Source organism: Neolamprologus multifasciatus, chromosome 22 (genome assembly GCF_963576455.1).
Source record: "Neolamprologus multifasciatus chromosome 22, fNeoMul1.2, whole genome shotgun sequence".
Lineage (NCBI taxonomy): Eukaryota > Metazoa > Chordata > Actinopteri > Cichliformes > Cichlidae > Neolamprologus > Neolamprologus multifasciatus.
The window spans coordinates 4,641,382-4,667,607 of record NC_140459.1 but is presented as its reverse complement, the minus strand read 5'-3'; the positions used below and the strand labels follow the sequence as shown (position 1 = coordinate 4,667,607).

General features: G+C 39.5%; 1 protein-coding gene and 1 long non-coding RNA gene across 3 annotated transcripts in view; both read left to right on the top strand.

Annotated features, from left to right (window-relative positions):
- LOC146492689 (uncharacterized) overlaps window positions 1-26,226 on the top strand; it is a 246,327-nt gene that overhangs the window by 116,019 nt on the left and 104,082 nt on the right. For both annotated transcript variants that reach the window (XM_085148350.1, XM_085148351.1), the window contains exon 7: window positions 11,352-11,466. In XM_085148350.1, coding sequence (XP_085004476.1) covers window positions 11,352-11,466 — 115 coding nt within the window. The remainder of the gene's footprint in view (window positions 1-11,351; window positions 11,467-26,226) is intronic.
- On the top strand, window positions 14,377-25,793 carry LOC146492692 (uncharacterized). Its single transcript, XR_014871900.1, has 2 exons — window positions 14,377-20,306; window positions 21,367-25,793. It is a non-coding gene; the product is annotated as an uncharacterized LOC146492692 (long non-coding RNA).

The following is a 26,226-nucleotide window of genomic DNA, read 5'->3' as shown; positions in this document are numbered from 1 at the left end:
CAGTCTGCTGGTTCGGGACCAGATGCTGCAGAACCTCCTTCCTGATGGAAGTAGTCTGAACAGTTTATGGCTGGGGTGACTGGAGTCCTTGATGATCCTCCCCGCTTTCCTCAGGCACCGCTTCCTGTAGATGTCCTGGAGGGAGGGAAGCTCACCTCCAATTATCTGTTCAGAACACCGCACTACTCTCTGGAGAGCTTTGCAGTTGTAAGCGGTGCTGTTGCCGTACCAGGTGGTGATGCATCCAGTGAGGATGCTCTCAATGGCACAGCGATAGAAGGTTCTGAGGATGCGGGGGCTGAGGATGCGGGGGCTCATGCCGAATCTTTTCAGTCTTTCATTTCAGAATCTGAAATGAAACCGTATTGATTCATCATTTTCACCACAGGGACTCTCTAATTTCTGTTGTGTAATTTGAAACAACTCCTGTCCTGACAGCTCCACTTGTAGTTGCCAAGCTGTGAAGGAGTTTAGTGTGATTGGTTAGAAGAAACAACAGCGAGGTGAGTGTGGCGAATGACGGAACAGTGAGCTATAGGTAACTGATCAACCAATAACCAAACATGAAGCATAATTATTCATAATCAGCATGGAATTAATATCCCTGTAAAGTTAAGACAAACAAACCAACAAAGACTTTTCTGGTAAAAGGAGCAGTTGAAACGTGTTAGCCCCATCACCATCACCATGTACGAGGATCCTCACATCCACTTTCTACCCTTTAGTATTTATTAACCTTTCATTGTTATGAAACATTTCTGTCTAAGCCTATTAAATACAATCAAAGGTTTCCCAGTCAACAAACTTGTACTTCACTTCCCCTTCTATCTTCTCATGGTGACTTTGTTATCACATCACAGAAACAAAGTTTGACTTTAGTGGTAGATTAGGCTGTCTGCTAATCTGGAGGATCCAACATCCACTGCCCCTGATGGATCCATCAGAAATCGATTGTTTTTAAGTGCTTAAAGTGCATAGATTAAAGTGCTGTATGAATGTGTGCGTAAGTGGATGAATGTGGCTTGTGGTGTAGAAGTGCTTTGAGTGCTCAGCAAGAGCAGAAAAGTGCTGAATAAATACCATTTTCTATTTTAAACAGGAGTATTAGCCCCTTTTTGTCACGGCTGATGCATCGAGGCTTGTGTCTGTTTCATGTTCTGAGATTAGAATAGGTTGTGTGTTTTTTTTTCTTTTCCCCCATTTATTTGATGTTAAATAACACAGTTTTTTATTTATTAAGCGACTGGTTAGTCAGTCTCTGGCCTTAGTGAATGATATACTGTAATGACTTTACCTTTAACTCACTTTTCTGCCATAGAACAATAGACTTGCTTGCCCCCTTTTTTGTGACGACTAACACAGTTAATATAAAAGAAGATGCTTTACACAATAACAAAATTTAAATAATGTAAAAAAAAAAACAATCTGCATTCATTGTTGATGACATATAATTAGAACCAGCAACTTTGACCAAATATGTGGGCAGCCGGTGGCAAAATTCATGTCAGTGTCAAATCAGGAGAAGCCTTTATGAATAGAAATAGAGGGTTTACCACAAGGTGCAAACCACTGGTTCCACTTTAGAACAACAAGAAGAGAATAGATTTAACCACAAAAGGCCTGCATAATTCTGAACAAAAAAATGTTTGGACAGATGAAACCAGGATTTACTGGACAAGAAAAGTATGGAGAAGGAGAGAAACATGATGGTGTATATGGGCACCTATGGCTCTCACTGGAATTGGGTCATTAATGTGTATTCATGATGTGAGTGCTAACAAAAGTAGCAGGATGAATGTGAACTGTAGGACTCTCTCTGCTCAAAACTGATCATTTTTTCACAGTGCCAACAGATAATGGTCCAACACACACTGCAAAAGCAACCCAAGAGATTTTAAAGGTGAATGAATTAGTTATTCTTTGATGATCAAGTCAGTGTCAGTCCTCTGGTTTCAACTCAGTAGAGCTTAGTTATCAAAGACAAAACCAAAGCCAAAAACACCCATGAACAGCTGACGGTTGTTGTACTAAAGGCATAGGACGGGGGGGGGGACTCCAGGCCTGAAGGGCCGGTGTCCTGCAGGTTTTAGATCTCACCCTGCATCAACAGACCTCAATCAAATGTTTAGTTCATTACAGGCCTCTGGAGAACTTCAAGACATGATGAGGAGGTAATTTAGCCATTTAAATCAGCTGTGATGGATCAAGGACACATCTAAAACCTGCAGGACACTGGCCCTCGATGCCTGGAGTTCCCCCCCCCTCTCCATGGCCTAGGAGAATATCTCAAGGTAGGCAGTATTAAAAAATATTTTTTAGCCTCTAAAAATAGGTTAAATAGTTAATGGATTTTGGGGTATAATACCTTGAATTAAAGCTGAAAAGGGGAGGGGCTGATGTTATCATGGTGGCAGTGGTTTATGGTGTGCAGAGGCCAAATAAATAAATAAATACATACACTGTATACCACAATTTTGTTTTGGTTAATTTTCAGCTTCTGGTTAATGTTAAGGGAAAAATGGGAAAAATAGATTCTGACCTCAACATGTTTTCTGTGTTAATGGCACAGTATTTCTAAAGTTAGCATCAGTATTGAATCAGATCTAAATACTTGACATCCAATTCATCCTACTGAAAATCGACGCTAAGACGAGCTTCTTTCCGTCTAGCCCAGGATTTCCACAATCTTTAGGCGAGCTTTTCTCTGCCCCTCTGTGAGCTGGGATAGATGTAGGCTTGGGTAAACTTTATTGCTACAAATGAAAAGGTGGATTAACCAGGGTGAGCCGAGTGTTATCCTCCACCGAATCCCTGAATTATTTCTTTCTCAACATTGATGGGTCTATTTCTTTCCCTGTCTTGCTTTTTTTCCCTCCGCTGTCTTTCTGTTCTTTAATTTCTTCTTTTCAGCTGTAGCCCCATGATATTTATGTTTCTCTTGCCTCCCAGCTAGGATGCTCATAAAACAGGTACTAATTCCACTGGGAACGTTTCTTCCTCCACTGTTTGATGCACAGCTGTCACATGTCTCAGTAGTAGATTCATCGATTACATCAGGCTCCATCTGAGCTCTGCTGTTGTGTAGGTGTAATACATAGAGCCTGGTTTCCCGCTGAGAGTCTGTCAAGCTCCTGCTTCACTCTGTCGTTCTTTTTCCTCTTTTTTTTCTTTTCTGTCTTCACGTGACTCTACCTCCTTGTTCACAAGGTCACAAGTTGTTTTTGTTTTTTTTCAGGAAATCATGTTAATTTTATCACAGTCAACATTACTGATGTAAATATAATATTTACTAAAACTTATTTATTTTCATTCACTTTTAAAACATATTGAATCTAAAAATATGTATATGTGATGACTTTTAATAGCTAAATACCTCCTAGTGGATAAAGGGAAGTTGGTGAAACATTAAGAAATGGCTACAACATCAGTGAAAAAGAACATGTAGAAGACACTAACAAAGCTGTGTAGGTCTCTTATGGATCAAGCTGCAATGAACTGCTCCTACAGAAGCTTCCATGACAGACAAAAATTTGTGTCACTGGGTGGTCACTGTGTCTCTAGCTAGCTTATGAAAATAAGATTTATATTTACACCCTTTTTTTAACAGAAATCTGCAAATATGAATAAAGTGTAAAACTGCACAAATAAGGTGAACCAAAATATAAATTCCATCAGACTTCATGTCAGTCCCATTAACCACTATCAAACCAACAGTGTTGGGAACGTTACATTACTCAATGAGAGTAATGTATTCTGAATACTTTGGATTACTTAATATATTATCATGCTGTTTACAACTACATGAATGTACTATTGCTGTGATTTATTACTGTTACTGAAGGTCCGCGGCTCCGAACCGTAGTAAAGGGACCTCTGGCTAATACGGTGGGTTCTGTGTCGGGTCGTAGCTGAAAACTAGCTTTACTTTGTTGTCTGGGTCAACTTTGCTAGCAGAGACAGAGAGAGGCGTTGAAAGGCTGCTCCAACGGAACTTATTGTTTTTGGAGGAAAACACGAACACGGTGTACAGTCGAGTCTTAATAGCTTACTTACAACTGGGCTCGTCAGGCTCTCTTCTTGGCTGCAGTGGTTATTATTATATTTACATGCTTCCAGCTCCCGTTTTTGCTCGATGACAGCTCGTACTTTTCCTTTTTCTCCCTCCCTCGCTCACAGACACATAACGTGTATGGCAGTCCATTCTCCCTGCAGCACGGACTACACTGCCCATGATGCTACATTCTTTAGCGCTATACCGGTAGCATTCTGCCTATTAGCTTAGCACAACAACAACAACAGGCGCTCTCTCACCCAGGAAACACGCAGAGCGAGAGCATCACCCTGTAACCATGGCAACCGCAACGCTGCCGCCTGGAACAACAGAACGTAGCTGTCAAACAAAACCCAAACAGTCCTGACCCGCCACAATATGAAACAGGGAAGTACCGCCGTGTAATCCATTTATTTCAACAAAGTAACTGTATTCTAAATACCACCTTTTTAAACGGTAACTGTAACGGAATACAGTTACTCATATTTTGTATTTTAAATACGTAACAGCGGTACATGTATTCCGTTACTCTCCAACACTGCAAACCAATTCCACAGATATAAATCCATAATTTATCTTATCAGATGGCTAGAGATATGACAGAAGAGAGAACACTGTTTATTTATTTTTTACAATTTGTATGATGAATTTTGGATAATTATCCCAACATTTATACAACCATAATGATAATATAAGAATATAATAAGAATAATAAGAAGGGGGTATTTGGATATTCATGCTAAACAGTGTGCAAAGTAAAGTTAGCAGTTACCAGTGACCTACCCTGATTGAAAATAATAATAATAAAGAATAAATCAAGTGATTTCTTTTAAATTTCGAATACTTGTATCAGGAGTGACATCAGAAGGTGAAAAAAACAAAACTGTGACAAACATGTTTAGTTATGTTTTTGTTTTTTTGTTTTTTTAACAAAGGTGTTTCCTGAGGCTTTAGCAGATGTTTCTTTGGTACATGTAGAATAAGCTCTGGGCAGTTAGCATGAGCGCTGGCAGCTCAGTACACAAACATTCATAGAAAAGGAACTCGCGGCTCGTCTGATTGACAAGTAGAACCTACAGGACAGAAAACGCAAACAAAACCAAAGCTTTCCAATGAAGACGTCACACATACAACAGCGATCTTGTAAGGGGTCTTTAGAGTAAAGGCACTTAAAATTACACGAAGCACCCCTTACATCCAGTTGCTTCCTGCTACAGAGCCAATGCCTTTGCCTCTTTGGGATTTCTGGTGATTTCAGTCATTGATCGATTTATGTATAACAGAATAAACCACTGAGATGAAACCTTGCACTTACTGAGAGGTGACTCGTTGCATCTTATCTTTGCCTTGAAAAGTCAAATAATGAACTATTATTCTATTAACTGTTCCTTTGATTTGACATTGTCGGGGAGAGAAATGGTTGTTAAATTTACATTGCGGGTTAAAGAGCTTCTTAAACTCATCTTTTGGATGTTTCCTGTAGCAGCTGCTGGCGCAGGCCTATTTGCTGGGACCCATTTCAGCGAAGCACTTCAGTGAATCATGCTTCTGTGCCACGCAGCCCTCTTTGTCTTATTCTCTGTATTGCGTACGCTCTCGCTGTCTCCGTCTGTCTCCCTCTTCTGTTGCACTCTTCTTTCTCTATCTTCTTACTTTTATCCTAGTCACAGTTTCCAAGATGTTCTTTTTTCCCTTCCACCTTATCTTTATTTCTCATGCTCTCTCTCAACCTCCTCCAGCTCCTGCTGCTCTTTCAGACTTTCTTGCTGCTGTCACTGCTGGTACTCTGCATCTCTGCGCTGTACTGTACCGTGTGTGTGTGTGGGGGGGGGGGGGGGGGAATCAAGAGAATTTGAGATGGTGGGGTGGGGGCAAGAAGCAGAGGCAGAGTAAAGGATAAAAGGATAGTGGAAGTAAAAGGAAAAAGGGAGGTGAGGGTGGGGGGTGTGACATTGTAGCCTACACTCAGCTGCAATCCAGCGTTACCTGGCAGAAGGGATGGAGACATTTCTTTCTCGTGCCACTGCGAGCCTCGAGGCAGACTTTTTCTCAGGTGTAAAAGCAGGTGAAACAGAAATACTGACGACCTCGGGGACCTGCCAGATGTCAGGCAACATCAGCTGCTTGTGGGCACAGCAGCGGGTTAGAAGCTTTCCATTTTCAGGAAAGTCAAACACTTTCCAGTCATGAAATGGGTACTCATGAATTCAGAGGCACATACACAAGTGCCTTCTTTTTGTAAGAATGCCATCAGAGGTGCGTGGTCTACGAGGTTACATCTGTAGCTGATGTGCCGAAGGTGTTCTCGCTGTTTCGGCTGCTGAAGGCTGAGATGATCATATACACAACTGTATTCTGATATAATGGCAGCTGTGGTGTTTTGAGGTTGTTATGGATATATAAAAGGGTAGAAATGTATTTTAACCCTTTAAGACCTACCATAGAACCAAGTCCGCCAGAGCTTATATTATATTTTTACATGCTGTGGAGCCATTTTTGGGAGCATTTCAAGTTGCTATACATCAATTCAACCATTACAGCCTAAATTTTAATAATATGTCTGCATTAAGTGCATAGTAATTACATAAATTGCAAAAAAGTGCAATAAACTACAAAAAAATTGAAAATCGTTTTTGTTTTTTTAACATATATTTCTAGTTAGAGAAATTTAAGAAGCTTATCCCTCAAAACTGTAAATACAAAAAAGTTGCACAAAATAGTTTCCCACCACAGGAAATTTATTTTGAGTGTCTTCATAGTTTTATTTTTGAAATACACCAATTTTTATACACTACAGGAAAAAACGAAAATAAATATTATAATGCAAATTTGCAAAAAAGCAGCATATGCATCAAAATAAACTATTTCCAGCAGTGCAATATGAGTCCTAAGCATCCCAGAAACGACACAGAAAGTCATAAAGTCAAAGATAACTTTTAAAAACACCAGTATAGGCTCATGAGGCCCTGATGGTAAAAAACTACATTTCCGCAAAAATGACGTCACTTCCGGTTTTGGGCAGGTCATGGCGGACATGTGATAGTTCGCGCTGATGGACTAGGAAGTGGTACAAACAGCTGATCAGATCGGCAAAGCGTGTTTCTGGAATATTATGTTTTTGTTGCTGCAAGTGCTTTTTATGCAGTTTTTGCAAAGTTATATGTGGAAGGAAACTGTGACCGAGGACAAGCTGATGGCATAAGATGTAAGTACAACTCCTCCGGTTTCATATGCAAAAAAATTTATTGTGCTAGCTTAGGTGGTTGCAGAGCTACCGGGATTTAAAAATAGTTACGCAAAACAGAGCGTGCCCGGTTAATATAACCGAAAATTAATCCACCGAGCCTCATGATTTTCTGTTTTTTTGCTTATGACAAGTTAAAGTTGCAGTTCAGTTTTGCCCAAATCTCTTGCATATAAGCTGTGAAGCGAATTATCATTTTTGTGCATAGATTGCATGACCGTGCTGAAAGAAAGTTTTTATTTTACAGCAGTGGCTATAAACCTGCCAGTTTCCCTTTGAGAAGTGGGAACAAAGTCAACTGAATCCACCATTTGTTGCTTATAAAGGAGCCAAATCTCATTTCACTTGTGCTCCTTTGCTGTTCATTGTGCTGAATTTAAAAAAGAAAAATAAGTAAAATGACTGAGAGCTCTTGTATTGGCAGCAGTTCTGCACTGTGAGCCTGGATGGGAAAGGTTATGACAGCAGGCTTTTAGCCTCATTTTTCAGACATTAATTAGTTATTCTGATCTTAGAGTTTCTGACTGGAGTATATTTTGAGTAGATGTGAAGTTAGAAGTGTTTTCAACCAAGAACCTACTTGCAAGGTCATGCAGTGTTGCCACTTTAACTTCACATCAAGTAGTTTCAAGGATTCTGGTCAGCTCGGGCCTTTCTGTTTGGAGTTTTTCATGTGCTTTCTTTGGGTCCTCCAGCTCCTCCCACAGTCCAAAGACAGTGGGCAGTGTAACTGTAGTACACTCAATAATTCCCTCGCTTGTGGAACCATCTTTATCAGCAATAACTTGAAGTAATCATTTTCTAGATGACTTTATCAGTCTTTTTAAATCAGTGTGGAAGAGTTTTGATCCACTCATCATAACAAGGGTGCTTCAGTTCAAGGTTTGCTGTCACTTGCAAGTTCCTAGGGGTGGGGGAAAAAAATTGATACTGTGTAGTATGGTGATATTTTGTTTGCTAATAATGTATCGATACAGGGACAGCAGAAATCGATATTTTGTTACAAAAAAGGTTTTTGTGCTCTGACTTCAGAGCATGTTGATCCTTTTTCCGAGCAAGAATCCTGACATTCCTTCACTGTCCAAATGTGACAGTTTACTTATTTTAATTTAAGACATGTTTTATTTTAATTAAGTTTAAAACGTTTTTATTTATTTTATTTTTTATTTAAAATTATATTTTGTTTTAATTTACTTTCAAATTCTTCAGTTGCTGAAGGGGCTGCATAGTTTTCATAAACTGCATAGTTCAGAATAGCTATAATTGTACCAGATGGTTGATTCAGTTAAGTTGGACTAGACTGTAATACAAACCGTTCAGTTTGTCAACAATCAAACTGAAATGAGAGAAAGACTGAGTGTGAGACTTTGATATTAGATAAAGTGAATATTGATAAAGTTTACCTTTATGTACAGAATCTGAATATCGCAAAATATTTTAAAAAATTGCAATAATATCGTATCGTGCGTTAAGTATTGTGATAATATCGTATCGTGGGATGTATGGTGATTCCCACCTCTACAAGTTCCCATCACAACATTTCAATCAGGTTGAAGTCTGGACTTTGCACAATTGCATTACCTTGGTTCCTTTCTTTATCAACCATTCTTGTGTGCACGGGATTGTTCTTCTGTTGCATAAACTTGTTTCAGCCAAGCTTTAGCTGTCGGACATTTAACTCTAGAATACTTTGGTATACAGAGAATTGCATGATTGACGCATTGAGTGCAAGGTGCCCAGGTTCTGTGGCCGCATTGGAAACCCATGCCACGAAGCTCCCTGTGGTGTTAACACCTTTGGCGTTAACACCAGAGGTGCTTTAGAGCTCTGCAGATACTGAGTCAACATGTCGTTGCCCCCTCAGCACTCAGCAGCCTCACTCTTTAACTTGATGTTGTCCGACACTTTGTGGCTGAGATGCTGTGGTTTCAAAGTGCTTCCACTTTGTAATAATACCACTCTTTGCTCTGTTCGTATCTTATTACAGTCCCATGCTGAAATTCAGTGAGCTCTTTAGAACAACCGAATCTTTCATAAATGTTTGCAGAGGTAGACTGATTTTATCCTCCTGTGGCAATGGGCCTGCAAACATCTGAATTCAATTGAATTAGTTTCAGTATAGTCAGATGTTGGGCTGCTAACAGTTTAGTTACTACGATATGTCACTTTTTCATCTCGTTTCTGCAGTGTATACTTTTGTGTTTCCACGACTGATTACTGTTGATTAAGGGTTACTTGAGGCTTTCTTTCAGTGCGGTTGCTTGTTTTTGGGAACATGCAGGCTTCATTAGGATGCTTTGATGTGCTCTTTTCCAGGTGCTTTTAGGGTAGATGTTTCATTACAAAACATCAAAGGCAAAGCCTTCTCTTTCTCTCTCACTATCTGTTTTGCACCAATGCTACTTGCTTCTTTTCAAGTATTAAAAATGCGCTCAAGACCTTCATGGCTTACACTCACATTGTTCTTCTGCAAGCCTCCCGCTGTTGTAGTTGAAGTCGGGGAAACATTTTAGCGAATTTACCGCTTTATCTCGCATCCCCCTCGTAGCCTCACCTCATCTTGTCTTTGCTTCACCTCATGGTCTCAGCACCTCAACAATGTCATTTCCTCTTAGAAATGTGTTTTGTCTTTAGCACAGAATCCCTGATGTTTGTGCCCTGCAGTGCAGGTCTCAGCCCTACCTTCACAGCTCTGATTACTTGATTCTTGTTTCTGGACTTTTTCTTTTTTGCTTCTTTATTTCTTTCTAATAAAAAGAAGCAGAAATTGCTCAACGTTTCTGCTGTTTTTAATTTCTATAAGAAGTAATAAGGTTGAAAATTGTGTGTTGCAGATTTCCTAGAACTTTTGTATTAGACACAGGATAACAAGGATAGGAATAGAGTAGAAGTGAGCAGAGCTTAATGCTGTGGGTTCATGGATGCACTCAGTAGACATCATGGAAATTCGTCAGTGAAAAATAAGATGGCAAAACAGATGCTTTTCTGGAAACAATTTAATAACACATTAATGCCTTAACCCTTTAAAACCGGTCGGAGCAGCACGCTCTGTTTTGCGTAACTATTTTTAAATCCCGGTAGCTCTGCAACCACGTAAGCTAGCACAATAATTTTTTTTGCATATGAAACCGGAGGAGTTGTACTTACATCTTATGCCATCAGCTTGTCCTCGGTCACAGTTTCCTTCCACATATAGCTTTGCAAAAACTGCATAAAAAGCACTTGCAGCAACAAAAACATAATATTCCAGAAACACGCTTTGCCGATCCGATCAGCTGTTCATAACACTTCCTACATTGGAATAGACGTCAGCGCGAACTATCGCATGTCCGCCATGACCTGCCCGAAACCGGAAGTGACGTCATTTTCGTAGAAATGTAGCTTTTTACCATCAAGGCCTCATGAGCTTATACTGGTGTTTTTAAAAGTTATCTTTGACTTTATGACTTTCTGTGTGGTTTCTGGGATGCTGAGGACTCATATTGCACTGCTGGAAATAGTTTATTTTGATGCATATGCTGCTTTTTTGCAAATTTGCAGTATAATATTTATTTTCGTTTTTCCTGCAGTGTATAAAAATTGGTGTATTTCAAAAATAAAACTATGAAGGCACTCAAAATAAATTTCCTGTGGTAGGAAACTATTTTGTGCAACTTTTTTGTATTTACAGTTTTGAGGGATAAGCCTCTTAAATTTCTCTAACTAGAAATATATGTTAAAAAACAAAAACGATTTTCAATTTTTTGTAGCTTATTGCACTTTTTTACAATTTATGTAATTACTATGCACTTAATTCATACATATTATTAAAATCTGGGCTATAATGGTTGTATTGATGTATATCAACTTGAAATGCTCCCAAAAATGGCTCCACAGCATGTAAAAATATAATATAAGCTCTGGCGGACTTGGTTCTATGGTAGGTCTTAAAGGGTTAAAAACAGCAGAAACATATCATCATTCCCATTTTCTATTCCACTCAAATTGATTGATTCATATTTGAGGTATATAGATTAAAGAAAAAAGAACTTATCTGCTCTCCAATCTCTGTTGCAGGTACTTCACCAATATATCCATAGGTGGACGGGACTACTCTTTCAACAGTGACGGCTACTTATCCAACCCGCTGCTTGATGTTATCTCCTATTCCAACGGGAGAGGCTGGGAGGAGGTCAGTACATATCTGTGTAAATTGGCACTAATTACCCAAACGTAGCAACTAGATAGGTTAACCACAATTTCACACACCATCAAACTAACTCATCACTGCTCAATTTCACCTTTTATGCTCTCTCTGCCTGAAGCTCATCTCTTCTTCCTCCTTTCCTCTCTCCAATATTAGATGTCCCCTAGGCCTCCTCCTTTCCATCCTACTACTCCTGTCTGTGTTTTTCAGCCTTGTTAGTAGGTGCTAATGCACAGTCCAATATCTTTGACATCAGGAGCAGTTGTACGGTAATAGTACTAAATCCAAGGTCTTCCCTCTGTGGCTACTTTAAATTCCTCAAGCTTTCCTTCGACCTGAAGAAATAAGTAAACCTTTTTGTTCTTCCCACTGTGTTCCATTTGCTCCTGACCTTTTAAGACTCAATATGTTTACTGGCAAGTAGCAGACTCAAGGTCTCCCTAATTTTGAGGATGAAAACCTGAAAGGAAAAAAAATCAACCTTTTAAAGAAAAACATAAACACACACAAGAACATTGTTTTAACTGCATAGCATCACAGTAAGTCCCTCATTGTTGTAGTGTGTTACCTGTCTACAGTCGCTCGACACTGACCTAAAAGTTCAGCACTGTACAGATTTAAGGAGTATTCATGTAAGAATCTGGACAAAAGATCCATTTAAAATGATTTAAGGAGCATTTAAAGAGAAGATAACACAAAATACTGCAAATACATATGTCTTTGAGGAACAAGTACCGATATTTTTTACAGCAAATTATAGTATGCAAACTAAAATAATATTAGAATCAAGTATTTTTGCAAATAATTTTTAACAGTAAGGAAATATTGTTTTGAACAAATCTGCCAATACTGTAAATTTCAAAGGGAATTTCAATCACATGATTGTTTATGTTAATGTCTCTCACAGCAACACTTCTGTTTCTCATGTTGCTTCAGTTATTGAAGTTTGCAGGCATCCAGTTATACACAGTTCTCTCAAAGTCCTGCCGTAACATTTAAGTGGGTGAATTTTGGTCGAGTCACTCAAAACTCTAATTATTGTCTTTTTAGCCATTCAGTTGTAGATTTGAGTTGTGCTTGGGATCGTTGTCCTTTTGCATAACCCACTTTTGGCCAAGCTTTAGCTGTCAGACAGATGGCCTCACATTTGACTCTAGAATACTTTGATGTACAGGAGTTTGTGACAGTGACAGCAAGGTGCCCAGTTCCTGTGGCTGCAAAAGCCCAAATCACCCCCCCGACCGTTACGTTTGGTAATTAGCATGAAGTGTTTGAGCTATATTTTGTTTTCTGCAAATGTGCCGCTGTGCATTTTGTCAAACATGTCCTCTTTGATCTTGTCTGTCCAAGGGACATTGTTCCAGAACTCCTGTGGGTTATGCCGATGCAACTTTGCAAGGCGTTCTTTTTAGAAGTTGGACGCTTTACTCCTGGGAACCCTTCTAACCAGGCCACACTTATTCAGTGTTTTGTTTTTTCTTGCTTTCATGAACTTTCACATTTAGGATGGTTACTGTTTTTACCCTGCAGGCTTAAAAGCACAATGCGGTCACCCAGGTCCAAGATTGTGAATGCAATAACTCGAGAAAAAGATGATGTAGGAGTTTGAACTTTATACTATAGGTGCATCTGCTAAAAATCTTGGACAAGTTCAAATTTCAGTGATCTTGAGTGATAGGTTTGTAGCTTGAACCTATTCGCTGGAACGTTGAAGACAATATAATTACACAGCAACCAAGACACGAGTAGGCAAAGTTCTTCATGTTTCTCGTGCACGGGAGAGAACGGGACAAACGCCGTTCCTTCGCTTGACCCCAGTTGCTCTCGTCCGCTCCCCCGTAACACTGCTCTTTTATTGAGGTTACATGAATATGCATAGGTTCATTAACATACGACGTCTACATACAAACAAAGAGTACCTTGCCTGTGTGTGTGGAGTCAGAGTGTGACCCCATAAATGACTTCCCTAAACCTGCTGGTCTGGAAGTCCAGCAGTTCATCTAAACAAAAGGCACTTAGACTAAAACAGATATAGATACGTTTATCCTACCATAAAACAATAATAGAAGGTACGACCTCTCCCATGCTCCCAGAGTGCTCTGGAATGCACACAAAGTTTGCAGACTATTAACCCTTTAAGACCTACCATAGAACCAAGTCCGCCAGAGCTTATATTATATTTTTACATGCTGTGGAGCCATTTTTGGGAGCATTTCAAGTTGCTATACATCAATACAACCAATACAGCCTAGATTTTAATAATATGTATGCATTAAGTGCATAGTAATTACATAAATTGTAAAAAAGTGCAATAAACTACAAAGAAATTGAAAATCGTTTTTGTTTTTTTAACATATATTTCTAGTTGGAGAAATTTAAGAGGTTTATCCCTCAAAACTGTAAATACAAAAAAGTTGCACAAAATAGTTTCCCAATTCAATTCAATTCAATTCAATTTTATTTATATAGCGCCAAATCACAACAAATGTCGCCTCAAGGCGCTTCATAGATACAGAGAAAAGCCCAACAATCATATGACCCCCTATGAGCAAGCACTTTGGCGACAGTGGGAAGGAAAAACTCCCTTTTAACAGGAAGAAACCTCCGGCAGAACCAGGCTCAGGGAGGGGCGGCCATCTGCTGCGACCGGTTGGGGTGAGAGAAGGAAGACAGGATAAAGACATGCTGTGGAAGAGAGACAAAGATTAATAACAGATACGATTCAATACAGAGAGGTCTGTTAATACATAGTGAGTGAGAAAGGTGACTGGAAAGGAAAAACTCAATGCATCATGGGAATCCCCCGGCAGCCTACATCTATTGCAGCATAACTAAGGGAGGATTCAGGGTCACCTGGTCCAGCCCTAACTATATGCTTTAGCAAAAAGCAAAGGTTTTAAGCCTAATCTTAAAAGTAGAGATAGTGTCTGTCTCCTGAATCCAAACTGGAAGCTGGTTCCACAGAAGAGGGGCCTGAAAACTGAAGGCTCTCCCTCCCATTCTACTTTTAAATACTCTAGGAACAACAAGTAGGCCTGCAGAGCGGGAGCGAAGTGCTCTAATAGGGTGATATGGTACTACAAGGTCATTAAGATAAGATGGGGCCTGATTATTTAAGACCTTGTATGTGAGGAGCAGGATTTTGAATTCAATTCTGGATTTAACAGGAAGCCAATGAAGGGAAGCCAAAACAGGAGAAATATGCTCTCTCCTTCTAGTCCCTGTCAGTACTCTTGCTGCAGCATTTTGGATTAACTGAAGGCTTTTCAGTGAGTTTTTTGGACATCCTGATAATAATGAATTGCAGTAGTCTAGCCTGGAAGTAATAAATGCATGAACTAGTTTTTCAGCGTCACTCTGAGACAGGATATTTCTAATTTTAGAGATGTTGCGCAAATGGAAGAACGCAGTCTTACATATTTGTTTAATATGTGCGTTGAAGGACATATCCTGGTCAAAAATGACTCCAAGGTTCCTCACAGTGTTACTGGAGGCCAAGGTAATGCCATCCAGAGTAAGAATCTGGTTAGATACCATATTTCTAAGCTTTTCAGCGCCGAGTACAATGACCTCAGTTTTATCTGAGTTAAGAAGCAGAAAGTTAGTGGCCATCCAAGTCTTTATGTCTTTAAGACATTCCTGCAGTTTAACTAATTGGTGTGTGTTATCTGGCTTCATGGACAGATAGAGCTGGGTGTCATCTGCATAGCAGTGAAAATGTATGCTATGTCTTCTAATGATGCTGCCTAGGGGAAGCATGTATAATGTAAACAGAATTGGTCCTAGCACCGAACCCTGTGGAACTCCATAATTAACCTCAGTGTGTGAAGAGGACTCTCCATTTACATGCACAAATTGGAGTCTATTAGATAGATATGATACAAACCACTGCAGTGCAATACCTGTAATACCTACAGCATGTTCTAATCGCTCTAATAGAATATTATGGTCAACAGTATCGAATGCTGCACTAAGGTCAAGAAGGACAAGCACAGAGATGAGTCCACTGTCAGAGGCCATAAGAAGATCATTTGTAACCTTCAATAAAGCTGTTTCTGTGCTGTGATGAACTCTGAAACCTGACTGAAACTCTTCAAATAAACCATTCCTCTGCAGATGATCTGTTAGCTGTTTGACAACTACTCTTTCAAGGATTTTTGATATGAAAGGAAGGTTGGAGATTGGCCTATAATTAGCTAAGACTGCTGGGTCTAGAGATGGCTTTTTGAGTAAAGGTTTAACTGCAGCCACCTTGAAGGCCTGTGGTACATAGCCGATTATTAGAGATAGGTTGATCATATATAAGATCGAAGAATTAATCAATGGCAGGACTTCTTTGAGCAGTTTTGTAGGAATGGGGTCTAAAAGACACGTTGATGGTTTGGAGGAAGTAATTATTGAAGTTAACTCAGAAAGATCGATTGGAAAAAAAGAGTCTAACTTAACATCAATGAAACTAAGAGTAGCTGTAGATAATATTACATCTGTGGGATGATTATTGGTAATTTTTTCTCTAATGATAAAAATTTTATTTGTGAAGAAGTTCATGAAGTCATCACTAGTTAACGTTAAAGGGATGGTTGGCTCAAAAGAGCTCTGACTTTTTGTCAGCCTGGCTACAGTGCTGAAGAGAAACCTGGGGTTGTTCTTATTTTCTTCAATCAGTGATGAGTAGTAAGCTGTTCTGGCTTTGCGGAGGGCTTTCTTATAAAGCAACAAACTATTTCTCCAGGCTAAATGATGATCCTCTAAATTTGTGACACGCCATTTCCTCTCCAGATTACGAGTCATCTGCTTTAGGGTACGTGTTTGAGAATTATACCACGGGGTCAGGTACTTCTGATTAGAGACCTTAGTTTTCACTGGAGCTACAGTATCCAGAGTCGTACGTAGTGAGGAGGTGAAATTATTAACAAGATAATCGACCTCTGTTGGGGTAGCGTTCAGATAGCTGCTCTGCTCTGTGTTGGTACAGGGCATTGACGATGATAACAGTGGCTGGATTATATTCTTAAACTTAGTTACAGCGCTTTCAGAAAGACATCTACTTTGATAAAGTCCACTCTCCACTGCTGCATAATCAATTATTGTAAATGTAAATGTTATCAAGAAATGATCAGACAGGAGAGGGTTTTCAGGAAACACTGTTAAATGTTCAGTTTCTATGCCATATGTTAAAACAAGATCTAGAGTGTGATTAAAGTGGTGGGTGGGTTCTTTTACATTTTGAGAGAAACCAATTGAATCTAACAACAGATTAAATGCCATGTTGAGGCTGTCATTTTTAGCATCTACATGGATGTTAAAATCACCCACAATAATTATTTTATCTGAGCTCAGAACTAAATTAGATATAAAGTCTGAGAAATCAGACAGAAACTCTGTGTAAGGCCCAGGTGGACGATAGATGATAACAAGTAAGACTGGTTTCTGAGTTTCACAGCTGGGGTGGACAATGCTAAGCATCAGGCTTTCAAATGAATTAAAAGTCTGTCTTGGTCTTTCATTAATTAATAGACTGGTGTGAAAAATTGCTGCCACACCGCCCCCTCGACCTGTGCTTCGAGATTTCTGGTAGTTAGAATGACTCGGGGGTGTTGATTCATTTAAACTAACATAATCATCCTGCTGCAACCAGGTTTCTGTAAGGCAGAGTAAATCAATTTGTTGATCACCACCACAGGAAATTTCTTTTGAGTGTCTTCATAGTTTTATTTTTGAAATACACCAATTTTTATACACTGCAGGAAAAACGAAAATAAATATTATAATGCAAATTTGCAAAAAAGCAGCATATGCATCAAAATAAACTATTTCCAGCAGTGCAATATGAGTCCTAAGCATCCCAGAAACGACACAGAAAGTCATAAAGTCAAAGATAACTTTTAAAAACACCAGTATAGGCTCATTGAGGCCCGGACGGTAAAAAAACGACATTTCCGCGAAAATGACGTCACTTCCGGTTTCGGGCAGGTCATGGCGGACATGCGATAGTTCGCGCTGACGTCTATTCCAATGTAGGAAGTGTTATGAACAGCTGATCGGATCGGCAAAGCGTGTTTCTGGAATATTATGTTTTTGTTGCTGCAAGTGCTTTTTATGCAGTTGTTGCAAAGCTATATGTGGAAGGAAACTGTGACCGAGGACAAGCTGATGGCATAAGATGTAAGTACAACTCCTCCGGTTTCATATGCAAAAAAAATTATTGCGCTAGCTTACGTGGTTGTAGAGCTACCAGGATTTAAAAATAGTTACGCAAAACAGAGCGTGCTGCTCTGACCGGTTTTAAAGGGTTAAGGATCAAACCTCTACCAATCTACAACTAATTATGAAACTCTAAGCATATATAAGTAGATATTTCTAAGCATAAATGACAATCAACAATACAAAACCTAACATTGAGGACCTAAAGGTCGAAGTCAGAGGTCAGGTTTTCTCAAAGTCTTGTAAATGGAATAACTGAAGAATGATGTCACCTAGAATTTTGAAATTCTTCACCATATTGACTCAAAATTTTAGAAAATTTTAAATCTCAGTGACCTTGACTTCAAGGTCGAGGTCAGATGTCAACTTTTTCTGAAAATCACCTAGAACTTCAAATTCATCCCATAGGTACATCTACTATAGGAGGCTGAGGCACCGCTGGCACTGGCTGCCAGCATTTTTAGGTTTCTCAGAGCATAGTACAATATGATTTAGGGGTGTATTTGCTGGGACACACACGCCTGCAAAGATCAGCAAATAGCCAAAACATCTGCTTTTATAGAGGTGGCCACACTGCAATTGCAAGATTTGGTCCTCATTGTATTATGCTGATTATACAGCATATGATTATAGTGAACTAAACCATGAAATATGAACAATATATCAAAGAGACAGTAAGAGACTGTGGAAGTATTTGAGAGAACAAATGAAATGTTTTGCTCTGTTTGATGTCAGATTCAGTTGTACAATCTCATTTGGCCTTTCTTTTGTCACCAGCTTCACTTCTTCTCTGTGTGTCATGGCAAATATATGATCTGAGAGGGCCTCTAGGACTCTCTCTTCACTTGCCCACATTCTTGATAAAACATATTAACTTGACAATGCTGCACTGCAATGCTTGCAGCATGCTGCAATGCTGGACTCTGAGGTTTAAAATGTTAAATTGAATGCTGGTGTGGTTTGAGGGCGGTGGTGGTTGTTTTGCAGCAGATAACAAGCCTCATCAAGATTCAGATCAGTGATAATGTTGACGACGCTTAGTGACTGCTGAACAACGGGCACTTATTTTGTAACGTCTCGGCTTTTTTAGTTATGTTTTTTCTCACCCCGTCTCGCTTTGCTTTTGAGTTCTGTATTTCTGCTGTATTTCTTCAGTTTTCTGACAATAGTTAACCTTACACAAAAGCGAAGATTTATAGTTCTGCCTGGCGCTAAGAGGCAGCAAACTGAAGTACTGCTCTATCAGTGGGAATCATAGTACAATCTTCAGCCCTTTTCTGAAGCGTCTCACCTTTCCTTTTATTGAATTTTTGCTGAATGAAGGCTGCAATATTGACAGAGGAGATAGGCTTCTGACTTGTTTTCCATACGCTTGGGGAAGATAGAATTAAAAAAGAAAACTGGCTGCAGCAAGCAGAAAAACTGAAAGATAAGAGGTTATGTTGCACCGTTGCTCACAAAGGTGACTGTTGTGCTGCTCTTTTATATCTTATGATCAGGTTATTTTGTAGAGAAATTTCCCAATAGAGAATGTTACCCCAACTGTGTCGAGCATTTCAGCATTTAGCTCATCATCTTTGGTTTACGAGGCCACAACCACATCAAACAGCAGATTTAAAGAAATGCTAACTAGGTGTCAAACATATTGTTCTTGGCATTTAGGGGTGAAAAAGAGCATTTATCAGCTTAAGGATGAGAAATGCAATGGAGATTAGAGATAAAAGAACAGTGCGTTTAAATTCATCATGGACACAAACACAGTTTCTAATGTTAGCTACAGAAGATTTTCGCAGTATTATTGTAGAGTCTTTACCTCTATCAGTCAACAAAATGCTGTGGATGAACAAAAGAGAAATGTAAATCAAATCAATATTTGCTGTGACCACCCTTTGCCTTCAAAACAGCATCAGTTCTTCCAGGTACACTTGCACACAGTTTTTGAAGGAACTCGGCTGGTAGGTTGTTCCAAATCTTGGAGAACTAACCACAGGTCTTCTGTGGATGTAGGCTTCCCCACATCCTTCTGTCTCTTCATGAAATCCCAGAGACACTCGATGATGTTGAGATCAGGACTCTGTGGGGGCCGGACCATCACTTCCATTACTTCTTGTTCTTCTTTATGCTGAAGATAGTTCTTAACGACGTTGGCTGCATGTTTGGGGTCGTTGTCCTGCTGGAGAATACATTTGGAGCCAATAAACAATCATTTATATTTCTGAAAGCATTCTTTGTTAACAGCATTTTTCACACCTGCCTGAAACTTTTGCACAGTCCTGTAATATAAAAGAAAATTAAATAAAGAAAATGATATTGTTGCACACAGGCTTCCTTATAGATCTCAAACGAGATGTGGAGGCTATAACTGAGACTGTTAGTTCATTTTATCATTTGCTGCATTGTTACTTGTTCAGACTTCTCTTTGACTTATAAGCATGGCTTACATGCTTTCTGTTAGGTTAAAATTTCTTTAACATTGTGCAAAAGTCTAGTGCGACCCTTAATTTCTCTGGCTTTTTGTATAAGAGAGGCCAGGCTTTATGAAGGTCTTTCAAAGTCGGCTGCTTTTTAAATCATTTTCAGTTCAGTTCTTGTACCTGAAGGAGAATATATTCTCAAGCTAGGTCTGTGAAGGTTCTCAGTCATCCAGGTCATCGTAGTCAAAGGAGCTTGCAAAGAAAAGCGTCTGGACTTCTTTAAGTTTACTTGAAGACGTTTCACCTTCATCCGAGAAGCTTCTTCAGTTCTAAGGTCAAATGGTGGGGAGTTTGAAGCACTCAAAACGTGCGGCTATCCTAAATGGGCGTTCTTAAAGTCAGCAAAGAGGCACAGAAAAGAAGATCAGACACCAGCGAGGGAGGATAAGAAGGACAGACGCAACAACATTGTCATCCCCTATGTAGCCGGTGTATCAGAAAAACTCAGGAGGGTTTTCTCCAAGCATGACATCCCGGTGTACTTCAGACCCAGCAACACGCTCAGACAAAAACTGGTTCACCCGAAAGACAAAACGCCAAAACACAGACTTAACAATGTGGTGTATGCTGTACAGTGCAGCGAGGAATGCCCAGACCTCTACATTGGAGAGACCAAACAGCCACTTCACAAGCGCATGGCACAACACAGAAGAGCGACCTCCACAGGACAAGACTCAGCTGTCCATCTGCATCTTAAGGTCAAAGGTCACTCTTTCGAGGATGCCAACGTTCACATTTTGGACAGAGAGGACAGATGGTTTGAAAGAGGAGTGAAAGAAGCATCGATGTCCACTGTGAGCGACCATCTTTGAACAGAGGCGGTGGTTTACGACACCAACTCTCTGCCATCTATAATCCAGTTTTGAGATCCCTCCCCAGACGCCTTAACGCCCACTCACATCCTGGGCCATCTGACCTCAGGAATTCGCATGATAAGGTGGGGCCAGGTTTCACAATGAGCTCACCCGAAACTCTGGCTGATTGGGACCCACACCCAGTTCCACACCTTGGTTCAGGCGATTAGAGGATCATCAGGGGGTCCTTTTGTCCCTCTGTGGGGGGAAACTCCCACTAGGTTTATATCTGGGACTCTCCACCATTTGACCTTAGAACTGAAGAAGCTTCTCGGATGAAGGTGAAACGTCTTCAAGCAACTTAAAGAAGTCCAGATGCTTTTCTTTGCAAGCTCCTTTGATTCTCAAGCTAGGTTTTAACTTTGCAAACATACAAATGAAGGTGTAGTATTGTCTGTAGAAGGCTTTTATTTCATGATCATTAGAAGGTGGTGATGCTTTCAATGTAAAGTGCAGCAGCGGAACAACAAACACTAAATAAGAAAAGAAAACATCTCATTTGAACTGAATCTGCTGTGATGTTGATGATAGTCTGCACTCTCTTACCTGTGGAGTGTTGGCTTTGGCCTTAAAATTACTGCAGAGATTTACCAGAAACGTGCAGAGCACAGAAGGCTTTAAATAAAAAATACAGGTGGTTCACAACGGGCGATTTACTGCATTAAAATGATGCAATCCAAACATTATCAATAAAAATACTGCTAAGACAACCACGTAATATATTTCACAAATCATGTTATTAAAGTTATGCTTCCATCATTAGGATTCAGACACTCCTCCAGTTTCCCATAGATTTTGGGAGGTTTATTCCCTACATTCAAGTTGAGGGGTCATGTGATGACAATGATGCTTTGCTTCACAATCTCAAGAATGATATATCAGTTATATGAAATGGGTGTCAGGTGTTACTAATCTCTAGATTGCATAGTTTAAAAAAAATTGTAGTCTGTGGGAGCAGGAAGTGCTGTTTGTAGTCACTCATTAGTAGGGATGGGTACCGGTGTCCGGTGCCATGATGGCACCGGTTGTGACATAAACGGTAGTAACCAGACCGAAAAGCAGCGCACATTTCGGTGCTTTATATCGGTGCTTTTTTTTCCTGAGATGTGATACACTTTAGATTCTAGCCAATCATTTTTACGTTTCCAAGGATAGTAGGCGGGTCCAGGTACGTACGTTCTTTTAGAGCAGAGCTACAGATTAAAATGCTCAAGGCGAAGCGGTCAAAAGTCAAACTCAGCAGCCTGCAACAAGTGCTTTAAGCTGATACTGTGATACTGTCAAAGGAGGTAACACCTCAAATCTGATGAAACACCTGGCGACGCATAGCGTTTTTTTTAAAAGCCGAAAAATGCGCCGTATTTGATAGCTTGCTGCGAGACCTCACACCGAGCACATCTACTGCGGGTGTGGTGCCTGTTATCGGACCCGGAGTTTGCAACATCCCCCAAAAACCCGAAGAGGAGAATCCTGGCCCCTAGCCCTGCCAGTGTAGCAGAAATGATGAGGATGATAATGCAGCAGCAGCCGTTCTTCTCTGCGTGAGTAGCTTCATGTTGTTCGTGTGTAATTTACGTTGAGTAGGCTAACCACGTTATTACATTAATGCATGTAAGGTGAACTAGCAAACATCATCATAGCTACATGCGGCTGTCTTCTTGTTTGATGGCAGATACTCCCTTCACCCTGGACAAAAAGGCTAAAATGACCAAAGAAAAAGTGGAAAACAGTTAAACATGAGAGGTTTTTGGACAAAGTTTGTGTTTTTTCCATTGTTTAAGCTGCTTCCAGCCAAGAGTGATACCATATATGCCCTATAGCTGCAGAAAAGGTTAACATTGTTATCTTTTTACAAAAAAACAGCTGAACATGAGAGGTTTTTGGACCAATTTTGTGTTCTCCATTCTTTAAGCACCGGTTTGAGCACCGTTTAAGCACCGGCACCGTTTCAAAAGTACCGGTTTGGCACCGGTATCGGATAAAACCTAAACGATAACCATCCCTACTCATTAGTGACTGTTAATTCTCTCCTCCATTGTTGCTGGACTTTTCTGCTGGTCAATGTGAGCGCAATAATCATATGTGATTTAAGGCCATATGTGCTGGACACCGTGTACATCAACAGGGATCTTGGTTCACATTGCTTGTTGGACTCTGCTGGGATGCTACTGATTCTAGTCCATACTTTTTAAGGGCCAAACTTTAGATGCAGCCAAGGGTGTAAAGTTCAGTCCTCTCAGGATCTTTTCTCTGCTTTTTGCAGATGATACAGTTCTGTTGGTTTTAAGTGATGGGGAACTGTGACAGTGACTAGATGAATGGATTATAATGTTGTCTAATGTGTTGTAAGAATGTGCACTCCAATACAAATGATGCTGGAAATGAAAGGATTCTTGTTGATTGTTGATGTTCAGCTGTCAGCAAAGCCTTATTTCACATGACGATTTGAAAATCTTGTTCTGTAAATTTTATGAAGTTGGCTGTTATGTGATGCAACACTACAGCAAGTCGTATTGCATTAGTTTGTTCTTTGAGAGAAGCGTAAACATTGGAGTTTACAGAGGATCGATGAGCAAATAAAATAAGAAAGATGACTACCTATTTAATCAATCTGATAAGAGAGCTATAATCTTAAACCACACAAGTCCTAATCCAATTTCAGTTGAGTTTAAAAGTGTAATAAGAGTTTTACAACCTCATAACACAGAGGGATCACAATGTATGTGCACTGTGGACTTGATAAGAGATGTGGGTCGATTACAGTGATTCAGAAGGTACTTTACAAGAGACCAGGCTTTCACAGTGGACTTGTACACAGTGTACACTCCCGGCCACCTATGGAGGATAGGAACATCAAATGAGGTTTTAAAAACAAATGCAAATTGTTAAAATAATATGCAGACTAATGTTGGTTACAATAAGAAAACCATTGAAAGCATTTTGGTTGCATGCATGTATTTGATTGCATCACTAAAAAAGCTGCAATGTAGGTATGATTTTATCTAAGTTTTTTGATATATATAAAAAAAAAACCTAAAGTTTTGGAGTTTACCGATTTTTTGTGCCATTGTTCCCCTTTAAAATCTCAAGGCCACAGTCTCCACGTCTCTGCTCATCAATACTTACCTGTTCTTACCAAAAGCCTTTTTTCATATTTAATGAGAATTTAAAATACAGCAACTCCTGTTTGAGTCAGATATAGACACAGACTTTTTATAGCCGGATCTAGAGACCGAATGCTCCCATCTTGATGTCTTGTTTTGATCTCTGTGTATCAGAATATATTTAATTAAATCACTCTTTACTCAAGATGATGACGTCGACACCATAATTTATAATGCTTTTAGAATCGTCTTGTCTCTGCAGCTTTATGAGAGGTTTTTCTTGGAGAGCTTGATGCAGCTGTTGTGCACACATAACAGACCAACAGAGTAACATAAAGCCAGACATCACTTAATAGTGGTTTATGAGGCCACTGTTGAAAAAAAGTTGCATGTATTCTTACTGTTTTTGTTAGAAGTGAAGAATCCATCTAGATCTGCCTCTTTAAAACATTGGAGTAGAGTTTTAACGAATGCTAGAAGATAACTTTTTTTTTAAGAAGTTTGGAAGTTTACATAGCTGAGAAACATCACTTGGAAAAGGAACAGAATTTAACCAAAAATATAAACAATAATAAAACTGATGAGTAGGACCAAAGAGTTAAAAATAGCTTTCACAAATCAACTAAAACCTCATTTATCCATTGCCAGATTTACTCATATTGATGTAAACTCATAGGCAGCTCTTATTTTAAGAACATTTATAGTCTTGTAATTGAATGTGCTTTGCTACTTAGTAAAAAGAGACTGTTGTAACAGTGAGTTGGCCTGAAACAATCTTTGCAATTGCTACTCTCATCATCACTGAGCGTTTGAGTGTTTGGTCTTTGAATGAAAAGGGTCCTCTGGTGCTCAGATGGTGATGGGTATTACCTTCACAGCTGCAGCAGCAGTGGTTTGTTTTATAGTAAACAGAAGACACGCAGTGTTACAATGAGCTGTGTTTGTGTGTGTTTGTGTGTGTGAGAGTAAGCAGAAGTACAAATATAAAGAAAATCAAATATTCTAAATATTGATTTTAAAAGCTTTGTAAGAAGTGGTGGGATTATTGTCAAATTATTGACAAGAGAAGGGTAGAAAATCAGTGTTCTGTATGATGATTGATCCTGCAAAGCATTTTGGGTGCAGTGACTGGTAGACAATGTCTGAAGTAATCATTATTTTTGCAAAGTGTTATGTTATGAAAAAGGTGTCTCAAGGAGGAGGCGATGAAGTTGAGCAGGGCATAGTCACAATGGCAACTGTATGTGATGGTGTTATAAGTGCACATAATATAAGATGACCCAATGAGGGCTGGAGCAATGTACCAACTGCTGATATGGTGTAAGTGCAGGTTTTACAAGTGTTTCTCTATGGAAAGAGACAGAAATTCAAATCAGAGACACAGATAACATTTTTGGTTTGTGATAAAAGGCCTGTTATTGACGAAATGTTTCATTTTACGCTATCGTTTGTTTCGTGGTGTCGCAAAATAAATTGTTTACAGCAATATTTTTTCACCGTTTTGATGTCACTGTAGTGGTTATATTAATTTCTTAAAGTTCTCTCTTTCTCTTATATTTAATATAACCACACTACAGACGGACAAGCGCCTGTTTATGCGTTGTGGTTAGCAACAACAACGGTAACACCATCGCGTGTCCGCTTGTTTATGTTCCACATAAACCTTTCACAATAAAGCTCAAGATCCTGTTGAGACTTTTCAAAATAAACTGAATCGCGTGAAAGAGCAGATTATTTACGGATGAGAAGTAAAAAAGAGTCGTCAGGTGCTAAAAAATAAACCTTAGACTCAAACGTTAGAACAGGCTTTTCCCCGCAGCACGCCGTGTAATAAATACTCACAAAGAAAACGGCGGCCGTTACAACTTATGTCTAAAAATGTATCGTTTCATGCATCTGTTAAAACACTCGACTCCAGCTACATGACGCGCAGCTGGAAACACTTCACGCAAGTCGAGCTGCCCGAGATTCACAGAATTTACAGAAAATGTTACATTTTTGTGATTTATATCGTTATCGGGACGATAGATGTCTTATATCAGGATATGAGATTTTGGTCATATCGCTCAGCCCTACAATGGATGCACACAGGATAGTAGCAAACTATAA